Source organism: Ranitomeya imitator, chromosome 2 (assembly GCF_032444005.1).
Source record: "Ranitomeya imitator isolate aRanImi1 chromosome 2, aRanImi1.pri, whole genome shotgun sequence".
NCBI lineage: Eukaryota > Metazoa > Chordata > Amphibia > Anura > Dendrobatidae > Ranitomeya > Ranitomeya imitator.
This window is the reverse complement of record NC_091283.1, coordinates 268995731-269018360: the sequence shown is the minus strand read 5'-3', so window position 1 is coordinate 269018360 and position 22630 is coordinate 268995731. Positions and strand designations below refer to the sequence as shown.

At 46.7% G+C, this 22630-nt stretch overlaps 1 protein-coding gene across 2 annotated transcripts in view; it reads left to right on the top strand.

The window, feature by feature from the left end:
* Positions 1 to 1087: 1087 nt before the first annotated feature.
* The window catches only part of LOC138663071 (ABC-type organic anion transporter ABCA8-like), a 48275-nt gene continuing 26732 nt past the window's right edge, over positions 1088 to 22630 (top strand). For both annotated transcript variants that reach the window (XM_069749140.1, XM_069749139.1), the window contains exons 1-11: positions 1088 to 1261; positions 9229 to 9333; positions 9721 to 9928; positions 10659 to 10811; positions 10984 to 11081; positions 11243 to 11466; positions 11686 to 11824; positions 12347 to 12532; positions 19018 to 19165; positions 19329 to 19494; positions 19729 to 19787. In XM_069749140.1, the coding sequence (XP_069605241.1) occupies positions 9229 to 9333; positions 9721 to 9928; positions 10659 to 10811; positions 10984 to 11081; positions 11243 to 11466; positions 11686 to 11824; positions 12347 to 12532; positions 19018 to 19165; positions 19329 to 19494; positions 19729 to 19787 (1486 nt within the window). In that variant the 5' untranslated portion in view covers positions 1088 to 1261. The remainder of the gene's footprint in view (positions 1262 to 9228; positions 9334 to 9720; positions 9929 to 10658; positions 10812 to 10983; positions 11082 to 11242; positions 11467 to 11685; positions 11825 to 12346; positions 12533 to 19017; positions 19166 to 19328; positions 19495 to 19728; positions 19788 to 22630) is intronic.

The following is a 22630-nucleotide window of genomic DNA, read 5'->3' as shown; positions in this document are numbered from 1 at the left end:
GAGAGTGATGGAGCACAAAGTCAGGGAGGGGTGCTGGACAGAGGCAGGGAGGGATGCAGGACAAAGTCAGGGAGGGGTGCTGGATAGAGGCAGGGAGGGATGGAGGATAGAGTCAGGGAGGGATGCAGGACAAAGTCAGGGAGGGGTGCTGGATAGCTGGATAGAGGCAAGGAAGGGACAGGACAGAGTCAGGATGTGATGATGGACAGTCGGGGAGGAATGCTGGACAGAGGCAGAGAGTGATGGAGGACAAAGTCAGGGAGGGGTGCTGGACAGAGGCAGGGAGGGATGGAGGACAGAGTCGGGGAGGGGTGCTGGACAGAGGCAGGGAGGGATGGAGGACAGAGTCAGGGAGGGATGCAGGACAAAGTCAGGGAGGGGTGCTGGATAGCTGGATAGAGGCAGGGAAGGGACAGGACAGAGTCGGGATGTGATGATGGACAGTCGGGGAAGAATGCTGGACAGAGGCAGAGAGCGATGGAGGGCAAAGTCAGGGCGGGGTGCTGGACAGAGGCAGGGAGGGGTGCTGGACAGAGGCAGGGAGGGATGGAGGACGGAGTCAAGAAGGGTGCTGGACCGAGGGAGGGAGGGATGGAGGATAGAGTCGGGGAGGGGTACTGGATAGAGGCAGGGAAGGTACAGGACAGAGTCAAGGAGGAGTGCTGGACAGAGGCAGGGAGGGATGGAGAACAGAGTCAAATAGGGTGCTGGATAGAGGCAGGGAGGGATGGAGAACAGAGTCAAGAAGGGTGTTGGACAGAGGGAGGGAGGGATGGAGGATAGAGTCAGGGAGGGGTGCTGGATAGAGGCAGGGAAGGTACAGGACAGAGTCAAGGAGGGGTGCTGGACAGAGGCAGGGAGGGGTGCTAGACAGAGTCAGGGAGGAAACAGGACAGAGTCAGGGAGGGGTGCTGGAGAGAAGGTGGTTAAAGCTGGCTTTTCACCATCTTGTGAATGAGTAGTTGATTTGTGGCATGCTAAAGCTGCCTGGTGCCCCTGGGACTGAGCTGGCACAGGATGCTGCCTGGTGAATGTGGATGTTCAGTGATTGGACGGAGCAGTGGGCAGAGCCATGTATATAAATAAAGGAGTGAGAGGAGGGGGAATATGATATGACAGGCTAATCGCAGAATCTCCTCAGGACACAGCAACAACGTCCACACCCAAATAAAGCAGAGTATTGTCACCCTCAGTGATCAGCGGCCAGCACCTGTACCCGCCACGCCTCAGTCATCCTTCGCACACAAGTGCCCGTTTCCAGGTCAGTATCTACTGTTCTCCACCTGGGACACTCCACCCACCAGGTCGGTATCTACTGTTCTCCTCCAGGGACCACCACCAGGTTGGTATCTACTGTTCTCCACCTGGGACCACCACCAGGTTGGTATCTACTGTTCTCCACCTGGGACCACCACCAGGTCGGTATCTACTGTTCTCCACCTGGGACCACCACCAGGTTAGTATCTACTGTTCTGCTCCAGGGAACAACACCAGGTTGGTATCTACTGTTCTCCACCTGGGACCACCACCAGGTTGGTATCTACTGTTCTCCACCAGGGACCACCACCAGGTTGGTATCTACTGTTCTCCACCTGGGACCACCACCAGGTTGGTATCTACTGTTCTCCACCTGGGACCACCACCAGGTTGGTATCTACTGTTCTCCACCTGGGACCACCACCAGGTTAGTATCTACTGTTCTCCTCCAGGGACCAACACCAGGTTGGTATCTACTGTTCTCCACCTGGGACCACCACCAGGTCGGTATCTACTGTTCTCCTCCAGGGATCACCACCAGGTCAGTATCTACTGTTCTGCACCTGGGACCACCACCAGATTGTTATCTCCTGTTTTCCTTGACTCCATCACATTTACAAACTAAATTGGGTGTGCTCTTCTTTATATCATGCACAGTATCCAGTGCTGCTTGCTGTCAGTGAATGGAAACACCTGTCTTTAATCATTTAGAATTTTCCAAAATTCTTGGATTCAAAATTCAAATTTTGGGAGATTTCCTTTTAACGTAATCCAGCAAATAATGAAGCTGACTGACAATATGCTGGATTCTGATAGATCGGGAAAGGGTTAAAAAGAAAAGGTCGCACAACTGCAGCCCTCACTTGTCCTCAGTGAACCGGTCTGGCCTCTCCGCGTCCACCACTGTCAGCCACTTACTGACATCTTTAGCTCCTGGACAACGCCCATCACTTGTTGCATCTGGCAGTGCAGTCATGGTGGCTGAAGATGCCAGGAAGCAGCTGCCTGGAGAAGAGTGGACACCTGTACACTGCAGTGTAGACAGGCGAGGGCCAGAGATACGGCTCCGACACCATGCATGGTTCAGCTACAGCACCAATACTGTATATCACTTTTTTTAGTGATTTTAGTACATAGCAAATCCCAAAACAAGTGGATCCAGCACCTTTTTTTGTTACTGCATGTTATCTTTAATTTTATGTTTAATAGAAAAATATTTTATCTCAAGTACCACTTGTTTTGGGATTTGCTATGTACTAAAATCACCCAAAAAACGTGATATATGTATTTGAATAGTGGTTTTTGTTCCCTTGCTAAAAGGAACATATTTATTTAGGGGCAATTTTTGTGATTTATAGCACCAATACTGTGCATGCTAAGCTACAGCACAGACACTGTGCATGCTCCGCTGCAGCACCGACACCGTGCATGCTCAGCTACAGCACCGACACCGTGCATGCTCAGTTACAGCACCAACACCATGCATGCTCAGCTATGGCACTGATACTGTGTATGCTCAATTACAGCACCGACACCGTGCATGTTCAGCTACAGCACCAATACCGTGCATGCTCAACTACAGCACCGACATCGTGCATGCTCAGCTACAGCACCGACACCGTGCATGCTCAGCTACAGCACCAATACCGTGCATGCTCAACTACAGCACCGACACCGTGCATGCTCAGTTACAGCACCAACACCATGCATGCTCAGCTATGGCACTGATACTGTGTATGCTCAACTACAGCACCGACACCGTGCATGTTCAGCTACAGCACCAATACCGTGCATGCTCAACTACAGCACTGACACCGTGCATGCTCAGCTACAGCACCGACACCGTGCATGCTCAGCTACAGCACCAATACCGTGCATGCTCAACTACAGCACCGACACCGTGCATGTTCAGCTACAGCACCAACACCTTGCTTGCTCAGCTACATCACCGACACCGTGCATGCTCAGCTACAGCACCGACACCGTGCATGCTCAGCTACAGCACCGACACCGTGCATGCTTAGCTACAGCACCGACACCGTGCATGCTTAGCTACAGCACTGACATCATGCATGCTCAGCTAAGGCACCAATACTGTGCATGCTCAACTACAGCACCGACACCATGCATGCTCAACAACAGCACCGACACCGTGCATGCTCAGCTACAGCACTGACATCATGCATGCTCAGCTATGGCACCAATACTGTGCATGCTCAGCTACAGCACTGACACAGTGCATGCTCAGCTACAGCACCGACACCTTGCATGCTCAACTACAGCACCAACACCGTGCATTCTCAGCTACAGCATCGACACCTTGCATGCTCAGCTACAGCACTGACATCATGCATGCTCAGCTATGGCACCAATACTGTGCATGCTCAGCTACAGCACCGACACCGTGCATGCTCAGCTACAGCACCAATACCGTGCATGCTCAACTACAGCACCGACACCGTGCGTTCTCAGCTACAGCACCGACACCTTGCATGCTCTGTTACCGCACCGACACTGTGCGTGCTCAACTACAGCACCAACACCATGCATGCTCAGCTACAGCACTGACATCATGCATGCTCAGCTATGGCACCAATACTGTGCATGCTCAGCTACAGCACCGACACCGTGCATGCTCAGCTACAGCACCGACACCGTGCATGCTCAGCTACAGCACCGACACCGTGCATGCTCAGCTACAGCACTGACACCGTGCATGCTCAGCTACAACACCAACACCATGCATGCTCAGCTATGGCACCAATACTGTGCATGCTCAACTACAGTACTGACACCATGCATGTTCAACTACAGCACCGACACCGTGCATGCTCAACTACAGCACCAACACTGTGCATGAGAGGCTACAGTGTATGTCTGCAAGGTGGGATCTGTATCCTGTCTATACAGTGGGATCTGTGTCCTGTCTATATAGTGGGATCTGTGTCCTGTCTGTAAAGTGGGATCTGTATTTTGTCTATATGGTGGGGTTTGTATCCTGTCTGTATGGTGGGATCTGTATCCTTTGTGGACTGTGGGATCTGTATCCTGTCTGTGCGGTGGGATCTGTGTCCTGTCTGTGCAGTGGGATCTGTATCCTGTCTGTACAGTGGGATCTGTATCCTGTCTGTACAGTGGGATCTGTATCCTGTCTGTACAGTGGGATCTGTATCCTGTCTGTGCAGTGGGATCTGTATCCTGTCTGTACAGTGGGATCTGTACCCTGTCTGTACAGTGGGATCTGTATCCTGTCTGTGCGGTGGGATCTGTATCCTGTCTGTGCAGTGGGATCTGTATCCTGTCTGTACAGTGGGATCTGTATCCTGTCTGTACTGTGGGATCTGTATCCTGTCTGTATGATGGGATCTGTATCCTGTCTGTACTGTGGGATCTGTGTCCTGTCTATATGGTGGGATCTGTGTCCTGTCTGTAAAGTGGGATCTGTATTTTGTCTATATGGTGGGGTTTGTATCCTGTCTGTATGGTGGGATCTGTATCCTTTGTGGACTGTGGGATCTGTATCCTGTCTGTGTGGTGGGATCTGTGTCCTGTCTGTGCAGTGGGATCTGTATCCTGTCTGTACTGTGGGATCTGTATCCTGTCTGTACAGTGGGATCTGTATCCTGTCTGTACAGTGGGATCTGTATCCTGTCTGTGCAGTGGGATCTGTATCCTGTCTGTACAGTGGGATCTGTACCCTGTCTGTACAGTGGGATCTGTATCCTGTCTGTGCGGTGGGATCTGTATCCTGTCTGTGCAGTGGGATCTGTATCCTGTCTGTACAGTGGGATCTGTATCCTGTCTGTAGTGTGGAATCTGTATCCTGTCTGTATGATGGGATCTGTATCCTGCCTGTAGGTTGAGATCTGTATCCTGTCTGTATGATGGGATCTGTATCCTGCCTGTACTGTGGGATCTGTATCCTGTATGTACTGTGGGATCTGTATCATATCTGTACGGTGGGATCTGTATCCTGCCTGTACTGTGGGATCTGTATCCTGCCTGTAGGTTTGGATCTGTATCCTGTCTGTACTGTGGGATCTGTATCGTGTCTGTACTGTGGGATCTGTATCCTGTCTGTACTGTGGGATCTGTATCCTGTCTGTACTGTGGGATCTGTATCATATCTGTACTGTGGGATCTGTATTCTGTCTGTACTGTGGGATCTGTATCATATCTGTACGGTGGGATCTGTTCCTGCCTGTACTGTGGGATCTGTATCCTGCCTGTAGGTTGGGATCTGTATCCTGTCTGTACTGTGGGATCTGTATCGTGTCTGTACTGTGGGATCTGTATCCTGTCTGTACTGTGGGATCTGTATCGTGTCTGTACTGTGGGATCTGTATCCTGCCTGTAGGTTGGGATCTGTATCCTGTCTGTACTGTGGGATCTGTATCCTGTCTGTACTGTGGGATCTGTATCATATCTGTACTGTGGGATCTGTATCCTGTCTGTACTGTGGGATCTGTATCATATCTGTACGGCGGGATCTGTATCCTGCCTGTACTGTGGGATCTGTATCCTGCCTGTAGGTTGGGATCTGTATCCTGCCTGTACTGTGGGATCTGTATCGTGTCTGTACTGTGGGATCTGTATCCTGTCTGTACTGTGGGATCTGTATCATATCTGTACGGTGGGATCTGTATCCTGCCTGTACTGTGGGATCTGTATCCTGCCTGTAGGTTGGGATCTGTATCCTGTCTGTACTGTGGGATCTGTATCCTGTCTGTACTGTGGGATCTGTATCATATCTGTACTGTGGGATCTGTATCCTGTCTGTACTGTGGGATCTGTATCATATTTGTACGGTGAGATCTGTTCCTGCCTGTACTGTGGGATCTGTATCCTGCCTGTAGGTTGGGATCTGTATCCTGTCTGTACTGTGGGATCTGTATCGTGTCTGTACTGTGGGATCTGTATCCTGTCTGTACTGTGGGATCTGTATCATATCTGTACGGTGGGATCTGTATCCTGCCTGTACTGTGGGATCTGTATCCTGCCTGTAGGTTGGGATCTGTATCCTGTCTGTACTGTGGGATCTGTATCCTGTCTGTACTGTGGGATCTGTATCATATCTGTACTGTGGGATCTGTATCCTGTCTGTACTGTGGGATCTGTATCATATCTGTACGGTGGGATCTGTTCCTGCCTGTACTGTGGGATCTGTATCCTGCCTGTAGGTTGGGATCTGTATCCTGTCTGTACTGTGGGATCTGTATCGTGTCTGTACTGTAGGATCTGTATCCTGTCTGTACTGTGGGATCTGTATCCTGTCTGTACTGTGGGATCTGTATCCTGTCTGTACTGTGGGATCTGTATCCTGTCTGTACTGTGGGATCTGTATCATATCTGTACTGTGGGATCTGTATCCTGTCTGTACTGTGGGATCTGTATCATATCTGTACGGTGGGATCTGTATCCTGCCTGTACTGTGGGATCTGTATCCTGCCTGTAGGTTGGGATCTGTATCCTGTCTGTACTGTGGGATCTGTATCGTGTCTGTACTGTGGGATCTGTATCCTGTCTGTACTGTGGGATCTGTATCATATCTGTACGGTGGGATCTGTATCCTGCCTGTACTGTGGGATCTGTATCCTGCCTGTAGGTTGGGATCTGTATCCTGTCTGTACTGTGGGATCTGTATCGTGTCTGTACTGTGGGATCTGTATCCTGTCTGTACTGTGGGATCTGTATCGTGTCTGTACTGTGGGATCTGTATCCTGTCTGTACTGTGGGATCTGTATCCTGTCTGTACTGTGGGATCTGTATCATATCTGTACTGTGGGATCTGTATCCTGTCTGTACTGTGGGATCTGTATCATATCTGTACGGTGGGATCTGTATCCTGCCTGTACTGTGGGATCTGTATCCTGCCTGTAGGTTGGGATCTGTATCCTGTCTGTACTGTGGGATCTGTATCGTGTCTGTACTGTGGGATCTGTATCCTGTCTGTACTGTGGGATCTGTATCATATCTGTATGGTGGGATCTGGATCCTGCCTGTACTGTGGGATCTGTATCCTGCCTGTAGGTTGGGATCTGTATCCTGTCTGTACTGTGGGATCTGTATCGTGTCTGTACTGTGGGATCTGTATCCTGTCTGTACTGTGGGATCTGTATCATATCTGTACGGTGGGATCTGTATCCTGCCTGTACTGTGGGATCTGTATCCTGCCTGTAGGTTGGGATCTGTATCCTGTCTGTACTGTGGGATCTGTATCGTGTCTGTACTGTGGGATCTGTATCCTGTCTGTACTGTGGGATCTGTATCGTGTCTGTACTGTGGGATCTGTATCCTGTCTGTACTCTGGGATCTGTATCGTGTCTGTACTGTGGGATCTGTATTCTGTCTGTACTGTGGGATCTGTATCCTGTATATACTGTGGGATCTGTATCATATCTGTGCTGTGGGATCTGTATCCTGTCTGTACTGTGGGATCTGTATCATATCTGTACGGTGGGATCTGTATCCTGCCTGTACTGTGGGATCTGTATCCTGCCTGTAGGTTGGGATCTGTATCCTGCCTGTAGGTTGGGATCTGTATCCTGTCTGTACTGTGGGATCTGTATCGTGTCTGTACTGTGGGATCTGTATCCTGTCTGTACTGTGGGATCTGTATCATATCTGTACGGTGGGATCTGGATCCTGCCTGTACTGTGGGATCTGTATCCTGCCTGTAGGTTGGGATCTGTATCCTGTCTGTACTGTGGGATCTGTATCGTGTCTGTACTGTGGGATCTGTATCCTGTCTGTACTGTGGGATCTGTATCATATCTGTATGGTGGGATCTGGATCCTGCCTGTACTGTGGGATCTGTATCCTGCCTGTAGGTTGGGATCTGTATCCTGTCTGTACTGTGGGATCTGTATCGTGTCTGTACTGTGGGATCTGTATCCTGTCTGTACTGTGGGATCTGTATCATATCTGTACGGTGGGATCTGTATCCTGCCTGTACTGTGGGATCTGTATCCTGCCTGTAGGTTGGGATCTGTATCCTGTCTGTACTGTGGGATCTGTATCGTGTCTGTACTGTGGGATCTGTATCCTGTCTGTACTGTGGGATCTGTATCGTGTCTGTACTGTGGGATCTGTATCCTGTCTGTACTCTGGGATCTGTATCGTGTCTGTACTGTGGGATCTGTATTCTGTCTGTACTGTGGGATCTGTATCCTGTATATACTGTGGGATCTGTATCATATCTGTGCTGTGGGATCTGTATCCTGTCTGTACTGTGGGATCTGTATCATATCTGTACGGTGGGATCTGTATCCTGCCTGTACTGTGGGATCTGTATCCTGCCTGTAGGTTGGGATCTGTATCCTGCCTGTAGGTTGGGATCTGTATCCTGTCTGTAATGTGGGATCTGTATCGTGTCTGTACTGTGGGATCTGTATCCTGTCTGTACTGTGGGATCTGTATCATATCTGTACGGTGGGATCTGGATCCTGCCTGTACTGTGGGATCTGTATCCTGCCTGTAGGTTGGGATCTGTATCCTGTCTGTACTGTGGGATCTGTATCGTGTCTGTACTGTGGGATCTGTATCCTGTCTGTACTGTGGGATCTGTATCATATCTGTACGGTGGGATCTGTATCCTGCCTGTACTGTGGGATCTGTATCCTGCCTGTAGGTTGGGATCTGTATCCTGTCTGTACTGTGGGATCTGTATCGTGTCTGTACTGTGGGATCTGTATCCTGTCTGTACTGTGGGATCTGTATCGTGTCTGTACTGTGGGATCTGTATCCTGTCTGTACTGTGGGATCTGTATCCTGTCTGAATGGTGACAACGTCTCACTATATACAAACTGGTTGCCATCAGCAATAATTGAGGAGATGGTGCTGTAGTATGAGGGGTGTGCTCTCATGTCTGATGTCATCAACAGGGGGTGGGTCTGACAACATCACACACCATACACAGGCTGGTTGTCAGGGTTATGATGTAAATTATCTCATCATGTCTTATTTTATAGATGTCTGGAGAGATGCGGAGGGACCCCAGCCTGTGGCTTCAGACCTTTGCTCTTCTGAAGAAGAACGTACTACTGCAATGGAGGAAGAAGTGGCAGACAGTCCAGGCAAGTTTTTAGCTCAACCATAATATTGTCATGGACCCATTGCTAGTCTGACCAGATGACATTTGGGTCACACGTGGGGTCATTCTACAAGCCCAATTCATCAGAAAAGCACATAAAAATTTTCTTTAAAAATCCACAAATGTTAAGATGAATATGGTGCGATGAATATGGTGCAAAAAAAAAAAACCCTACAAAACACTAACAACGTGACAAACAGGAGATAAATTAATGATGAATCGAGCCCCAGGCATTTTCCACTCTCAGGGGAACCCCCATGATTATTTTTACTGGTGTTGGAATCTGATGTTCTCCCGATCATGACACCTCATTATGTCTTGTTCTTGCTTCGACTGATGATGTGTGATGGTTGTGGTTGACTTTTCTCAGGACTGGATGAGTTTTGTGGTGTTGGCGCTGATGTTGTTTGCCTTGACCTACATTTACCGTAATTCAAGCAAAGACACGATCAAGGAGACTGAGAATTTGGGACGATTGGATCAATTTGACAAAAGAGATTTTGTAATTGGCTATGTCCCATCAACACCAGCGGTCCAGGAAATAATGCAGAAGGTCAACGAAAGCATGAAAAATATAGGTAAATGGTGTATTTATGACGGGCAACTGAACTCCACGACTTGTCACCACATGTAGTTATATGGGGAGTCCTGTAGAACAAGACGGAGTCTTGCATGGCCTATTTTAGAGTAGGGGAAAGCCATCTGTGGCAGGCAATGACCTTTCTAGAACAGGACACAGGCAGGCAATGGCCTCTCTAGAACAGGACACAGGCAGGCAATTGCCTCTCTAGAACAGGTCATCTCTGGATCAGGACAGATGCAAGCAATGTCGCCTCTAGACTGATGGAGAAAATTGCATTTTCTAGAACAAGACAGAATCGGACAATGGCACCTCTAGAACAGGACACAGGCCAGCAATGACACCCTTAGAAAGAGACAAAGACAGGCAATGTCCCTTTTAAAACAGAATACAAGCAGGCAATAATAGTCCTGATGCATCGACTCTAGAACAGTACGGAACAAGACAAAGAAAGCCCATGATGCCATGATGTCTGTGCAACAGGATAATTCTAGATATTAATACAGTTAGAATAGGATAAGGGACAGATATTATTGACACATCTTGAACGGAACAGGGAAAGACAAAGAGACCTCTAGAAAATAAATAGATCAATGCCTTGGCACATCTAGAACAAGCCAGAAAGATAGAGATGCTTCTAGAGCAGGACACACATATGTCAGGGAGATGGTCAGTTTTATGGTTAAGAGTTTTATGGAACAATTGTAATATCACATTTCCTCCTCTAGGACTTACAGTTCAGGAATTTCTGGATGAGGAGCAGATTCTGCAGAACACTTCGGGATCGGCAGAAGTAGGAGTCATCTTTGATAGTAAATTTCAATATACTATCAGGTACAAGGCGAACAATGTTCCCAATCCAAGCGACTTAAGGGACGTAGGTAAGTGAGATCTTCAGCCCAAGCCCTGCAGCCCATACATATCTCGAAGTTGGAGGATATTGGCCAATATTGATGGCATTCCACATACTATCATGTCACATCTATGGCCAGCCTAGAATATCAGTCCATCACTGACCCTTCTGAAGGTTCAGCTTTCATTCTATTTCTTCAGGAACTTGTAGAGATCACCGCATGCCATGCCGTCCATCATTGTACTGGAAGAACGGGTTTTTGCTTCTTCAGGCCAGTATTGACGCTGCCATTGTGGAGGTAAGTCCAGATGTCTCTGAAAAGAGGGAGGTATGTTGTGTATCTTGTCACAGCTTCAGACAAGTTTCTGGAGACGTTGGATAGGCTTCAATTGTGGCCACCGGAATTTAAATGGGTTGAGGTCCTGGCTATTCCTAGTCACACCATCTTTGTTCTTGCAGCTGACCACTAATCATTCCGTATGGGACAATATGGTCTCCACTGTGGTCGTACAGATGAAATCTGCCACTCGAACAAGAAAATTTTGGGCCATGGGATCCTTGGTACTCTTCATGTGCATAAGTTACGCTACACTCTTATACAACATGATGGTGACCATGAGCAACGAGAGGAAGGAACTAAGAGAAATTATGAGGATTATGGGGCTCCGAGACTTGGCTTACTGGTGAGTCTTGTACAGGCAGGAGAAACCAGTGAGCAATCTAATACCTGGTAGGGCTGAGACTACTGGGAGGTCATGGGCTATGAGTTACATAGTGAGATGAGCAGGTCACCAGCAGCACAGAGTATTTCAGTTATCAGTGGGCTGACCTTCTGGAGAAGATGCTGGAGGTCACAGGTTATTCTTAAAGGTCCTAGTAGTAACCCTCATCTTGTTTTGCAGGTTATCATGGGGATTGCTGTACGTGGTTTACTTTGTGATTATTGCGCCGGTGATGACTCTCATCGTCAAGATATTTGTCTTTGTGGAGAGTTCTTACGCTGTTATCCTGCTCCTGTTCCTCTTCTATGGGATATCAATGGTAGGATAACACGGGTGCTGCCATTCACGGGGGCATCGGTGAAGCTACCATCTATTCCAGGGGTGAGCAATAAACTCAAGGACAGACCATAAAAATAGGACTGACTCGAGCCTTCTTTGCTTAACCTTTTTCTGGATGGCTGCCATCTAATACTACATTTTCCGGGTCAAATTGTAGTGTTTGTAACCCGCAGAGATCATGGTCAGTGACAATCAGGCTCTTTGGGTCCTACTAATGGTGCGTCAAGATGGGAGAGAAACAGCAATGGGCCAGTGCTCATTACAAAGGTTAATGGTTTCAGTGTTACTAGAAAAGGCCCTAGACTCCACCCATCAAGACCCCAATGACCCTACTAAATCCTATAATGTAGCTTTCTTCCTTCACATAATGCCATATTGCATTACTTGTCAGGAACCCTGACGGGGTACGGCTCCCCTATACAACCTCTATAGGGGGCAATTTTCGTGTGGTCCCTTTCCCATAATCAAACATTTCATATTACTTCTTGCCTCTTTCTTGCAGATTAGCTTCACGTTCATGTTGTGTGCCCTATTCCCAACACCCAGCCATACAGTTACCGCTAACTTCTTCTCCATGCTCATCATGAGCATCCTGAGCCTCCTACCGCTGGTGAAGGCGTTACCCAAAACTCTGGAAATCCTTCTCTGCATCTTCCCTCCATTCGCCTTTTCTCTTGGGATCACAGAGGTAACTACGCTCAGCAGCTGAAGGCTCTTTCTGGGCAGTCTAGAGTACGCATGTCAAACTCTGGCCTGCGGGCCAAATTTGGCATGTATGGATGAGCTAATTATACTGCATGGAGGACTATGTGGGGCCCATTATTCTGTATGGGGCACTATCTGGAGCCCATTAAACTGTATGGACCACTATGTGAGGCCCATTATACTATATGGGGAACTATATGGGGCTCATTATACTGTATGGGGGACTATGTGGGGCTCATTATTTTGTATGGAGTACTACTGTATGTGATGCCCATTATGCTGAATGTGGAACTATGTGGGGCCCATTATTCTGTATGGAGTACTATGTGATGCCCATTATACTGTATTGGGGACTATGTGATGCCCATTATACTGTATGAAGGACTAGGTGGGCCCATTATATTATATGGGGGATTATGTGCGGCCCATTATGCTGTATGGAAGACTATGTGATGCCCATTATACTGTATGAAGGACTATGTGGGTCCCATTATACTGTATGGAGGACTATGTAGGGCCCCTTACACTGTATGGAAGACTATGTGGGGCCCATTACACTATATGGGGAACTATGTGGGGCCCACTATACTGTATGGAAGACTATGTGCGGCTCATTAAACTATATGGACGACTATGTGGGGCCCATTATACTATATGGGGAACTATGTGGGGCTCATTATACTGTATGTGGGACTATGTGGGGCTCATTATTTTGTATGGAGTACTATGTGATGCCCATTATGCTGAATGTGGGACTATGTGGGGCTCATTATTCTGTATGGAGGACTATGTAATGCCCATTATACTGTATGGAGGACTATGTGGAGCCCATTATTCTATATGGAGTATGTATAGATAACCATGTATAGTGAAATAAAAGCAACTTTTATTAATATATGATAAAATTACAAAGTCATACAACTAGCCAATGTAGTGGCACACAATCCAGTAAATCATATTAGCATGATGAAAAACAAAGTCTTAAAACATTATTAAATCATTGAGAAGTATAAGGAGAGCTACAGGAGCAATGAATAGCATAAGTAGTAGGACACAAATAAAATGTATATAACATAATAGTCTATAATATATATTGACTCTACCCGGAAGAAGGCTAATATGCCAAAATGTGCGTAGGGGTACCTGGCTCCACAATATCCATAATATAGGTAAATCTATTGCATTTATGTCTACCTGACAGATTATTTGGTTTGTATGTACTATTGATTTATGAGAGTTCTTACAGGGGCCATATGTATTATTATAGACTATTATGTTATATACATTTTATTTGTGTCCTACTACTTATCATGCTTTTCGTTGCTCCTGTAGCACTCTATATACTTCTCAATGATTTAATCATGTTTTAACACTTTGTTTTTCATCATGTTACTATGATTTTCTGGATTGTGCGCCACTACATTGGCTAGTTGTATATATATATACTAGCTATTGAACCCGTTCTACGCCCGGGTGGCGAGCATTTATATTGGTATATGGTCTCCATCCTGGTATGTGCTGCTCCATCCTGCGTCCCCATCCTGTCATGTGCTGCTCCATCCTGCGCCCCCATTCGGTCATGTGCTGCTCCATCCTGCGCCCCTGTTTTGTCATGTGCTGCTCCATCCTGCATCCCCATCCTGTCATGTGCTGCTCCCATCCTGCGCCCCCGTTCTGTCATGTGTTGCTCCCATCCTGCGCCTCCATTCTGTCATTTGCTGCTCCCATCCTGTCATGTGCTGCTCCCATTCTGCGCCCCCCTTCTGTCATGCGCTGCTCCCATCCTGCGCCCCCGTTCTGTCATGTGCTGCTCCCATCCTGCGCCTCCATTCTGTCATTTGCTGCTCCCATCCTGTCATGTGTTGTTCCCATCCTGCGTCCCCGTTCTGTCATGTGCTGCTCCCATCCTGTGCCCCCGTTCTGTCATGTGCTGCTCCCATCCTGCTCCCCTGTTCTATCATGTGCTGCTCCCATTCTGCGCCCGTTCTGTCATGTGCTGCTCCCATCCTGTCATGTGCTGCTGCCATCCTGCGCCCGTTCTGTCATGTGCTGCTCCCATCCTGCGCCCATTCTGTCATGTGCTGCTGCCATCCTGCGCCCGTTCTGTCATGTGCTGCTGCCATCCTGCGCCCGTTCTGTCATGTGCTGCTGCCATCCTGCGCCCGCTCTGTCATGGGCTGCTGCCATCCTGCCCCCGTTCTGTCATGTGCTGCTCCCATCCTGCGCCACCATTGTATTATATGCCCCCCATAAGACGCTCCAGTGTGTATGCCCCCGTATGCTGCTGCCATATAAAAAAAAAAAAAATACCATACTCACCTTTCGTCCGGCTCCACTGCAGGTGTGTCTTCAAGAAAATGGCGCCGGAAAGCGCAGGCTGCGCAGGCGCCGATTCCGGCAGCAGGAATCGGCGCCTGCGCAGTCCGCCCTTTCCGGCGCAATTTTCTTGAAGACACACCTGCAGTGGAGCCGGAGTGTGTCTTCAAGAAAATGGCGCCGGAAAGCGCGGACTGCGCAGGCGCCGATTCCGGCATCAGGAGGAGCACGACAATGGCGCCGGAAATGCCGTAAGTAAAAACTTACTGTGCCATGAGGCTGTGGCACTTCATGCCACAGCAATTTGTTACTTACGGAATTTCCGGCGCCATTGTCTTGCTCCTCCTGGTGCCGGAATCGGCACCTGCGCAGTCCGCGCTTTCCGGCGCCATTTTCTTGAAGACACACTGCTGTGTGTCTTCAAGAAAATGGCGCTGGAAAGCACGGACTGCGCAGGCGCCGATTCCGGCACCAGGAGGAGCAAGACAATGGCGCCGGAAATGCCGTAAGTAAAAACTTACTGTGCCGACAGACATACGGCGCCCCCGTGCTCCCGACCCCCTGCTCTCGGCGGCATTTTCTATAATGTAACGCTAGGAGCGTCGCGCCTGCGCAGTCTATTAAGGCTTCGGACAGAGTGACACTCCCAGCGTTATATTATAGATATATATATATATATATGTATGTAATTTTATCATATATTGATAAAAGTTGTTTTTATTTCACTATACATGGTTAACTACACCTTTTCTTTCTTATTTGAGCTTTGGTAAATAGGTGTTAATGTTAACCAATTATTGGTCCTATATATTTAGTATCATACTATATTGGTGGCTAATTTCACAGATGTATTATCTATGACTTCGTGTTGATATCCATATTGTGTTGCCAATCCCTTTGGTGTTCATTTGTACGGAGGACTATGTAGGGTCTATTACACTGTATGTATGATTATGTGGGGCCCATTATACAGTATGGAGGACTGTGAGGCCCATTATACTGTATGGAGGGCTGTGGGGCCCATTATACTGTATGGAGGACTGTGGGGCCCATTATACTTTATGGAGGACTATTTGGGGCCCACTATACTGTATGGAGGACTGCGGGGCCCATTACACTGTATGGAGGGTTATGTGGGACCCATTACACTGTATGGAGGACTATGTGTGGCCCATTATACTATATGGAGGTCTATGTGGGGCCCATTAAACTGGACTATGTGGGGTCGATTATACTGTATGGAGGACTATGTAGGGTCTATTACACTGTACGGAGGACTATGTAGGGCCAATTACACTGTATGTAGATATGTGGGGCCCATTATACTGTATGGAGGACAGTGAGGCCCATTATTCTGTATAGAAGACTATGTGGGGCCCATTATTCTGTATGGAGGACTATGTGGGGTCCATTATACTGTATGGAGGGCTGTGGGGCCCATTATACTGTATGAAGGACTGTGGGGCCTGTTATACTGTATGGAGGACTATTTGGGGCCCACTATACTGTATGGGGAACTGTGGGGCCCATTACACTGTATGGAGGGTTATGTGGGACCCATTACACTGTATGGAGGACTATATGTGGCCCATTATACTATATGGAGGACTATGTGGGGCCCATTAAACTGGACTATGTGTGGTCGATTATACTGTATGGAGGACTATGTAGGGTCTGTTACACTGTATGGAGGACTATGTGGGGCCCATTATACTGTGTAGAGAACTATGGTATTTGTGGCATATTATACTGTATGGCTCACTATGTGTGGCCCATTATACTGTATGGAGGACTATGTGTGGCCCATTATACTGTTTGAAGGACTATGTGGGGTCTAATACACTGTATTGACAACTATGTAGGGCCCATTACACTGTATGGAGGATTATATGGGGCCCATTATACTGTATGGAGGGCTGTGGGACCCATTATACTGTATGGAGGTCAATGTGGGGGCCATTATACTATGTGGAGGACTATGTGGGGTGCATTAAACTGTATGGAGGACTATGTAGGGTTGATTATACTGAATGGAGGAGTATGTAGGGTTCATTACACTGTATGGAGGGCTATGTGGGGCCCATTATACTGTATGGAGAACTATGGTATTTGTGGCATATTATACTGTATGGATGACTATGTGTGGCCCATTATACTGTATGGAGGACTATGTACGGCCCATTATACTGTTTGGAGGATAATGTGTGGTCTAATACACTGTATTAGGACTATGTAGGGCCCATTACACTGTATGAAGGACTATGTGGGGTCCATTATACTATATGGAGGACTATGTGGGGCCCATTAAATTGTATGGCGGACTATGTTGGGTCGATTATACTGTATGGAGAACTATGTGGGGCCCATAATACTGTATGGATGACTGTGAGGCCCATTATACTATATGGAGGGTTATGTGGGACCCATTATACTGTATGGAGGACTATGTGGAGCTCATTATACTGTATGGAAAACTATGGTATTTGTGGCTTATTATACTGTATGGATGACTATGTGTGGCCTGTTATACTGTTTGGAGGATAATGTGTGGTCTAATACACTGTATTAAGGACTATGTAGGGCCCATTACACTGTATAGAGGATTATGTGGGGCCCATTACACTGTATGAAGGACTATGTGGGGTCCATTATATTATATGGAGGACTATGTGGAGCCCATTATACTGTATGGAGAACTACAGCATTTGTGGCATATTATACTGTATGGAGGAATATGTGTGGTCCATTATACTGAATGGAGGACTATGTAGAGCCTATTATACTGTATGGAGGACTATGTGGGGTGCCTTATACTGTATGGAGGACCATGTGCATTGTGCTGCCTGTTATACTGTTTGGAGGATAATGTGTGGTCTAATACACTGTATTAAGGACTATATAGAGCTTTTTACACTGTATGGAGGATTATGTGGGGCCCATTATACTATATGGAGGACTATGTGGAGCCCATTATATTGTATGGAGAACTACAGCATTTGTGGCATATTATACTGTATGGAGGAATATGTGTGGCCCATTATACTGAATGGAGGACTATGTAGAGCCTATTATACTGTATGGAGGACTATGTGGGGTGCATTATACTGTATGGAAGACTATGTGTGGCCCATTATACTGTTTGGATGACTATGTGGGGACCATTATACTGTATGGAGGGCTATGTTTGGCCCATTATACTGAATAGAGGACTATGTGGAGCCCATTTTACTGTATGGAGGACTATGTGGGGCCCATTATACTGTGTGGAGGGCTGTTAATAGATAATGAGGTTGGCTTGCGACTTTGTCCAAGTTTTTATTTTGGCCCTCTATGTATTTGAGTTGGACATCACTGGTCTAGAGAGAGACCCTGCTTTGCATTGAGTCCAGGACCTCCAGTGTAGCTCCCACTTGGTTTTTGCAGACTCCTCATCATTCTCATTGTGCATCTTCACAGTTTTGCCATTCTGTTGTCTACTGAGGGAGGGTGACCAGTCCTTAGAGAGCAGTAATGGAGGACTCCTGGCACTGATTGCTCCCCCAAAGACATTAGTCTGTCCTGCAGGATTGATCAGTCATGGGTGGCTCCCAATGCCATTCACAAGTGCTTTTACTATGGGGATGTAGGGAGTACAATTATATCTACTCCTTCATTATGACCCTCTTGTGGCATGAATGCTAGTACTACAAATTTTAAGTGCTGTGGGAGGGGCCCTATTAAAGATTCAGTCTGGGGCCCAAGATATAAAAATGGCTTCTTTTTAGCTGGTCGTATTCATTGGGGTCACAATTAATAGTGTCACTCTTCAAATATTTGCCAACATTTTTGGGGATTTTTACGTCCCACCACCGAACCTGGACCTTCTGGGAAAGTCCTCATCTGGCACTAGTTTTGGATGTTCTCTGCCTGGCACTACTCACTGGTGCTCAGTTCTGCCATTATTTCTGAGGGGAAGAGGAATGTGTCTGGCATAGTGTAGGGTTGTGTTGACACCTCGTCTTCACATCATGTTAAGGGAAAAGGTGAGTGCATCCTCCTAATGCTCCCAGAAGATGTCAAAGAACCATCTTTTTGTGGCAAATATTCACCAGCAAAATGGCGGAAAGCATGTTGCACCTGGATGAGCTAAATACAGCTTCTATCTTATTTCAGAGCATCCATATGGAGAACGACTTCCAGGGCGTCTTCTTCTCCGACATTGTGGGGGACTCCTGCCATATACTGACCAGTTACATTGGCCTCTTGCTGGACTTCATCCTCTATGTCCTCCTCACCTTGTATTTTGATAAGATCCTAGCAGGTAAGGTCAAAGGTACCTAAAAATTCCACAACTTAAAAATCCGGCCTATGAGACTTTCTCTGAGGTCTGTGCCCACGTTGGGCATGCAGGTGGGTTTTGTTGCATTTACTATGGATGAAGAGGAGGAGTCCTCGTGATATGAAGATGTATCTTATTCCTCCAGATAAACATGGCCTGAAGTTTGGACCGCTCTTCTTCCTGTGCCCCTCATACTGGTCCAAAGGGAAAATGACCACAATTCCACTGGACACCATGGACAGAGATGGAACAAGACTTGAAGATCATATCGAAAAGGTTCCAGTTGAATTGTCAGGAAAAGAGGCCATCAGGTATCTCAAAATTTCTAAAAAATGCAAACTTTGATTAGCTTCTCCATTTCCCATTGGTAGATCAGTGTGCGTTTCTCCGAGTATAGAAGCTTCCTCAGTGGGTATCTTAATTGTATGTGCTGAGCTGGCCAACTCTGATAAAGATACAATTACAAAGCAAGTAAAGGCATATTATCAACCTCCATGGTTGAGTGATACGTGTACTGGATAATGTCTTCTTGTCACTTCCTGCAGGCTAAATAAAGTTAAGAAAATTTTCAGGAACAAAAAACAGATGACCGAAGCTTTAAGAGGTGAGCGGCTTGTTAAGCAATGACAACTCATACTAAGTTACTACTTATCTAAGTGGGCAGCTGATCTACCATAGCAACCCCAGAGGAAGCACAATTGACCTTCATCTCCAGAAGATGCCTTCAGATCTGTGCTTGGAACATACACAATTGATTATATCATATACACATTGCCAGTGTCGGGGTCGTCACGACAATACCCTTCATCCACAAGTCATTCCAAATCAGATTAGGAGCATGTTGGTACCGGATAAGAATGAGTCAGACACAATGCTGGTTCAAACTCATTGCACGCTCGTGTGTAACGTCACAGCAACAACTGAACTTTATTTCCTGATACACAATATTACATGGTCCATTGGGGGAAGGTGTGCAGAGGGCGGGGATAGGCGGGGGTTAAGCAATGTATCTAGTATTCAGTCCCTCTGGTTGGCCTGACGTCATCTGATGAATCTTCCTTTGTCCACATCTTGTTAAGTTTCGAATTCCAGAAAAATGTTACTTGTCCTTCTGGAATGTGCAACTTGTTCCTTCAGCCTGAAAGTGGGGCAAAGGTGAATACTGGCAGCCATCTTAAATACAGTTAAATTTGCATTTGGCAAGCAAAGGGAAAAACTTATTGTTTCACAGCATAAGAATATATAAAAGTACAAAAGAGTATAAAGATATATATTTTTTACCTTGACAATCCCCCCTAAACACTAAGTTTTTCCCTAAAAAGAAAGATCCTTCGAGACTGTCCATGTGATGGGGAAAGGGGAGGTGGATTTCTTCATCCAGACACCTCAGAAGCTCTCCCCTTGTGAGAGGCCTCCAGGCAGCTGAACCCTTCACTAGCTTCACATGGAGTTCTCCCGCTGTCCCTAAACTAAATCTCTTAGCATCATCTGAGAGTAAGGGGTTTTGTCTATCTTCTTGAGGGGGACATACTTAGGGATCTCCCCTGGATCAGTGCCATCGCACTCTAGTGGGTCTACTTCTTGGTTGAGGAAGGTGCTAGTCAGAGTTGCCTCAGTGATAACCTTTTTATACAGGGGAATAACACAACAGAGGATTATTGATCCAACTACAAGAAGGGCAATCAGTACTAGACAAGCTTGTTGAAGGAATCCTTTGAGCCCACCCAACCAACCGGAAAAGAAAGATATATCTACTCCAGCATTAGTCTTTAATTCCGCTGCTAACCCATTTATCTTTTTAAGGGCTATCATGGTCTTTCCATTTACCCCAGAGTTCTGAGGGATATAGGTACAACATTCCTCTCCCACCATCCCACAGACTCCTCCTTTTTCAGCTAAGATCATATCAAGGGCTAGTCGGTTTTGGAGGGTCATTCTAGTGTTAGGGCCTAACTCCTCAACTATACCCTGGAAAGCATCACAGATAAAATTGACAAACCTTTGTTCACTGTAATATATGTATAATTGATCCAATCAACATTTTTATTAATCTGCACCTGCGGATTAAAGAAGCAAAACTAGCATAGATCTGGTTCTGGGCTTTAAATTGGTCAGGCACCCCCCTTGGCACTCCAATGCCATCGACATATACCAATGGATTTTCTTCATAACTCATGTGGAGCTGATCGAGACTTCTCCTCTTTCTGGTATATTCATCAGGTGTCTCCGGATCCTAAGGTAAAATCTTGAACTGCATAGCTAGTTTAACAAGGGTGCATTGACCTGTCCAGGCATTAGGCAACCTAGGATGGAGCTTACCATCTCCACATAACCAATAAATGTCGTACATATACTGTGTATGATTAGCTAGCAAGTCAGTATCAAGGGAACTGTTCTCTTTGCAGAAACCTGTCTCGAAGACCCCTACTGGTGTACCTGTAGTGTCGTGGGAATTATAGCAGGTATAATTATCAGCTAATACGGTTATCCCTCCTGGGACCTTTAGTGTGGGTGCTTCATGAATTAGTGGGACATAATCTGAGCAATCAGTGGGCTTTAAATCCTTCAACAGATTCATAACACAAGCAGTGGTATTGTCATCAGGAAAAAAAACAGAAAAAACAATGCATATGTGTATAGATGTGTATTTGCTGCAGCACAAGCAATACATCCTACAGAGATATTCTGGACTCGTACATTGTATCTTACCCATTCTAACCATAAATTTTTCCTTGGGGCTGTTTGTGTTTCTATGGAGAAGACTTCTTGCCAACTGAGACCTGGAATGGGGATTACTTCGTTAACTATATTTTGCAAACGTTCACCTGGGCCTGTCTTAGCTGTACTGGTAACGGGGGCCTTGGTTGGTCTGAAACTAATATCCTGGAGCTGTATATGGCCTAAATTACCATAGTATCCACTATTAAACACATTATGAAAATACCTCCCCAGTACAATTGTTATCTCTGGTAACACATATATAATACTGGATAATTCCCTCTACCACCCGCTGAGTCTCGGGGCACTTGACTACATCGCAGAAATCAAATCACCAGATATTTACCGGGGCCGTTAGGTTTACCCAGAGAATGGTGGCACCAGAATTCTTATTTACAATAGGGGCCGAGAAGGTAGGGGCGAGGATGACCCCAAGCCTCAGGACCAAAAACAACAGCAACATTTTCCTTCGATCACCACTGTGACTAAGCGCTGGTTCGGTCTCTTTTGCAGTGTGAAGCGTAGATCCAGGTGCTCTTTCCTTCAAGTTTTACTGACATAGCTTTTCACGACCATAAAACCACCAGGCTTCAAATTGTGACAAATATCGGTTTCTGCTGAATCTGGAAGGGAAAAAGAAACTAAAACATGGGTGTTAGCAACATTTTTACTAAGCTGAATAACATATTGAACAGCACGGTCAGTTTCCTCTGACAATTACTGAGACTG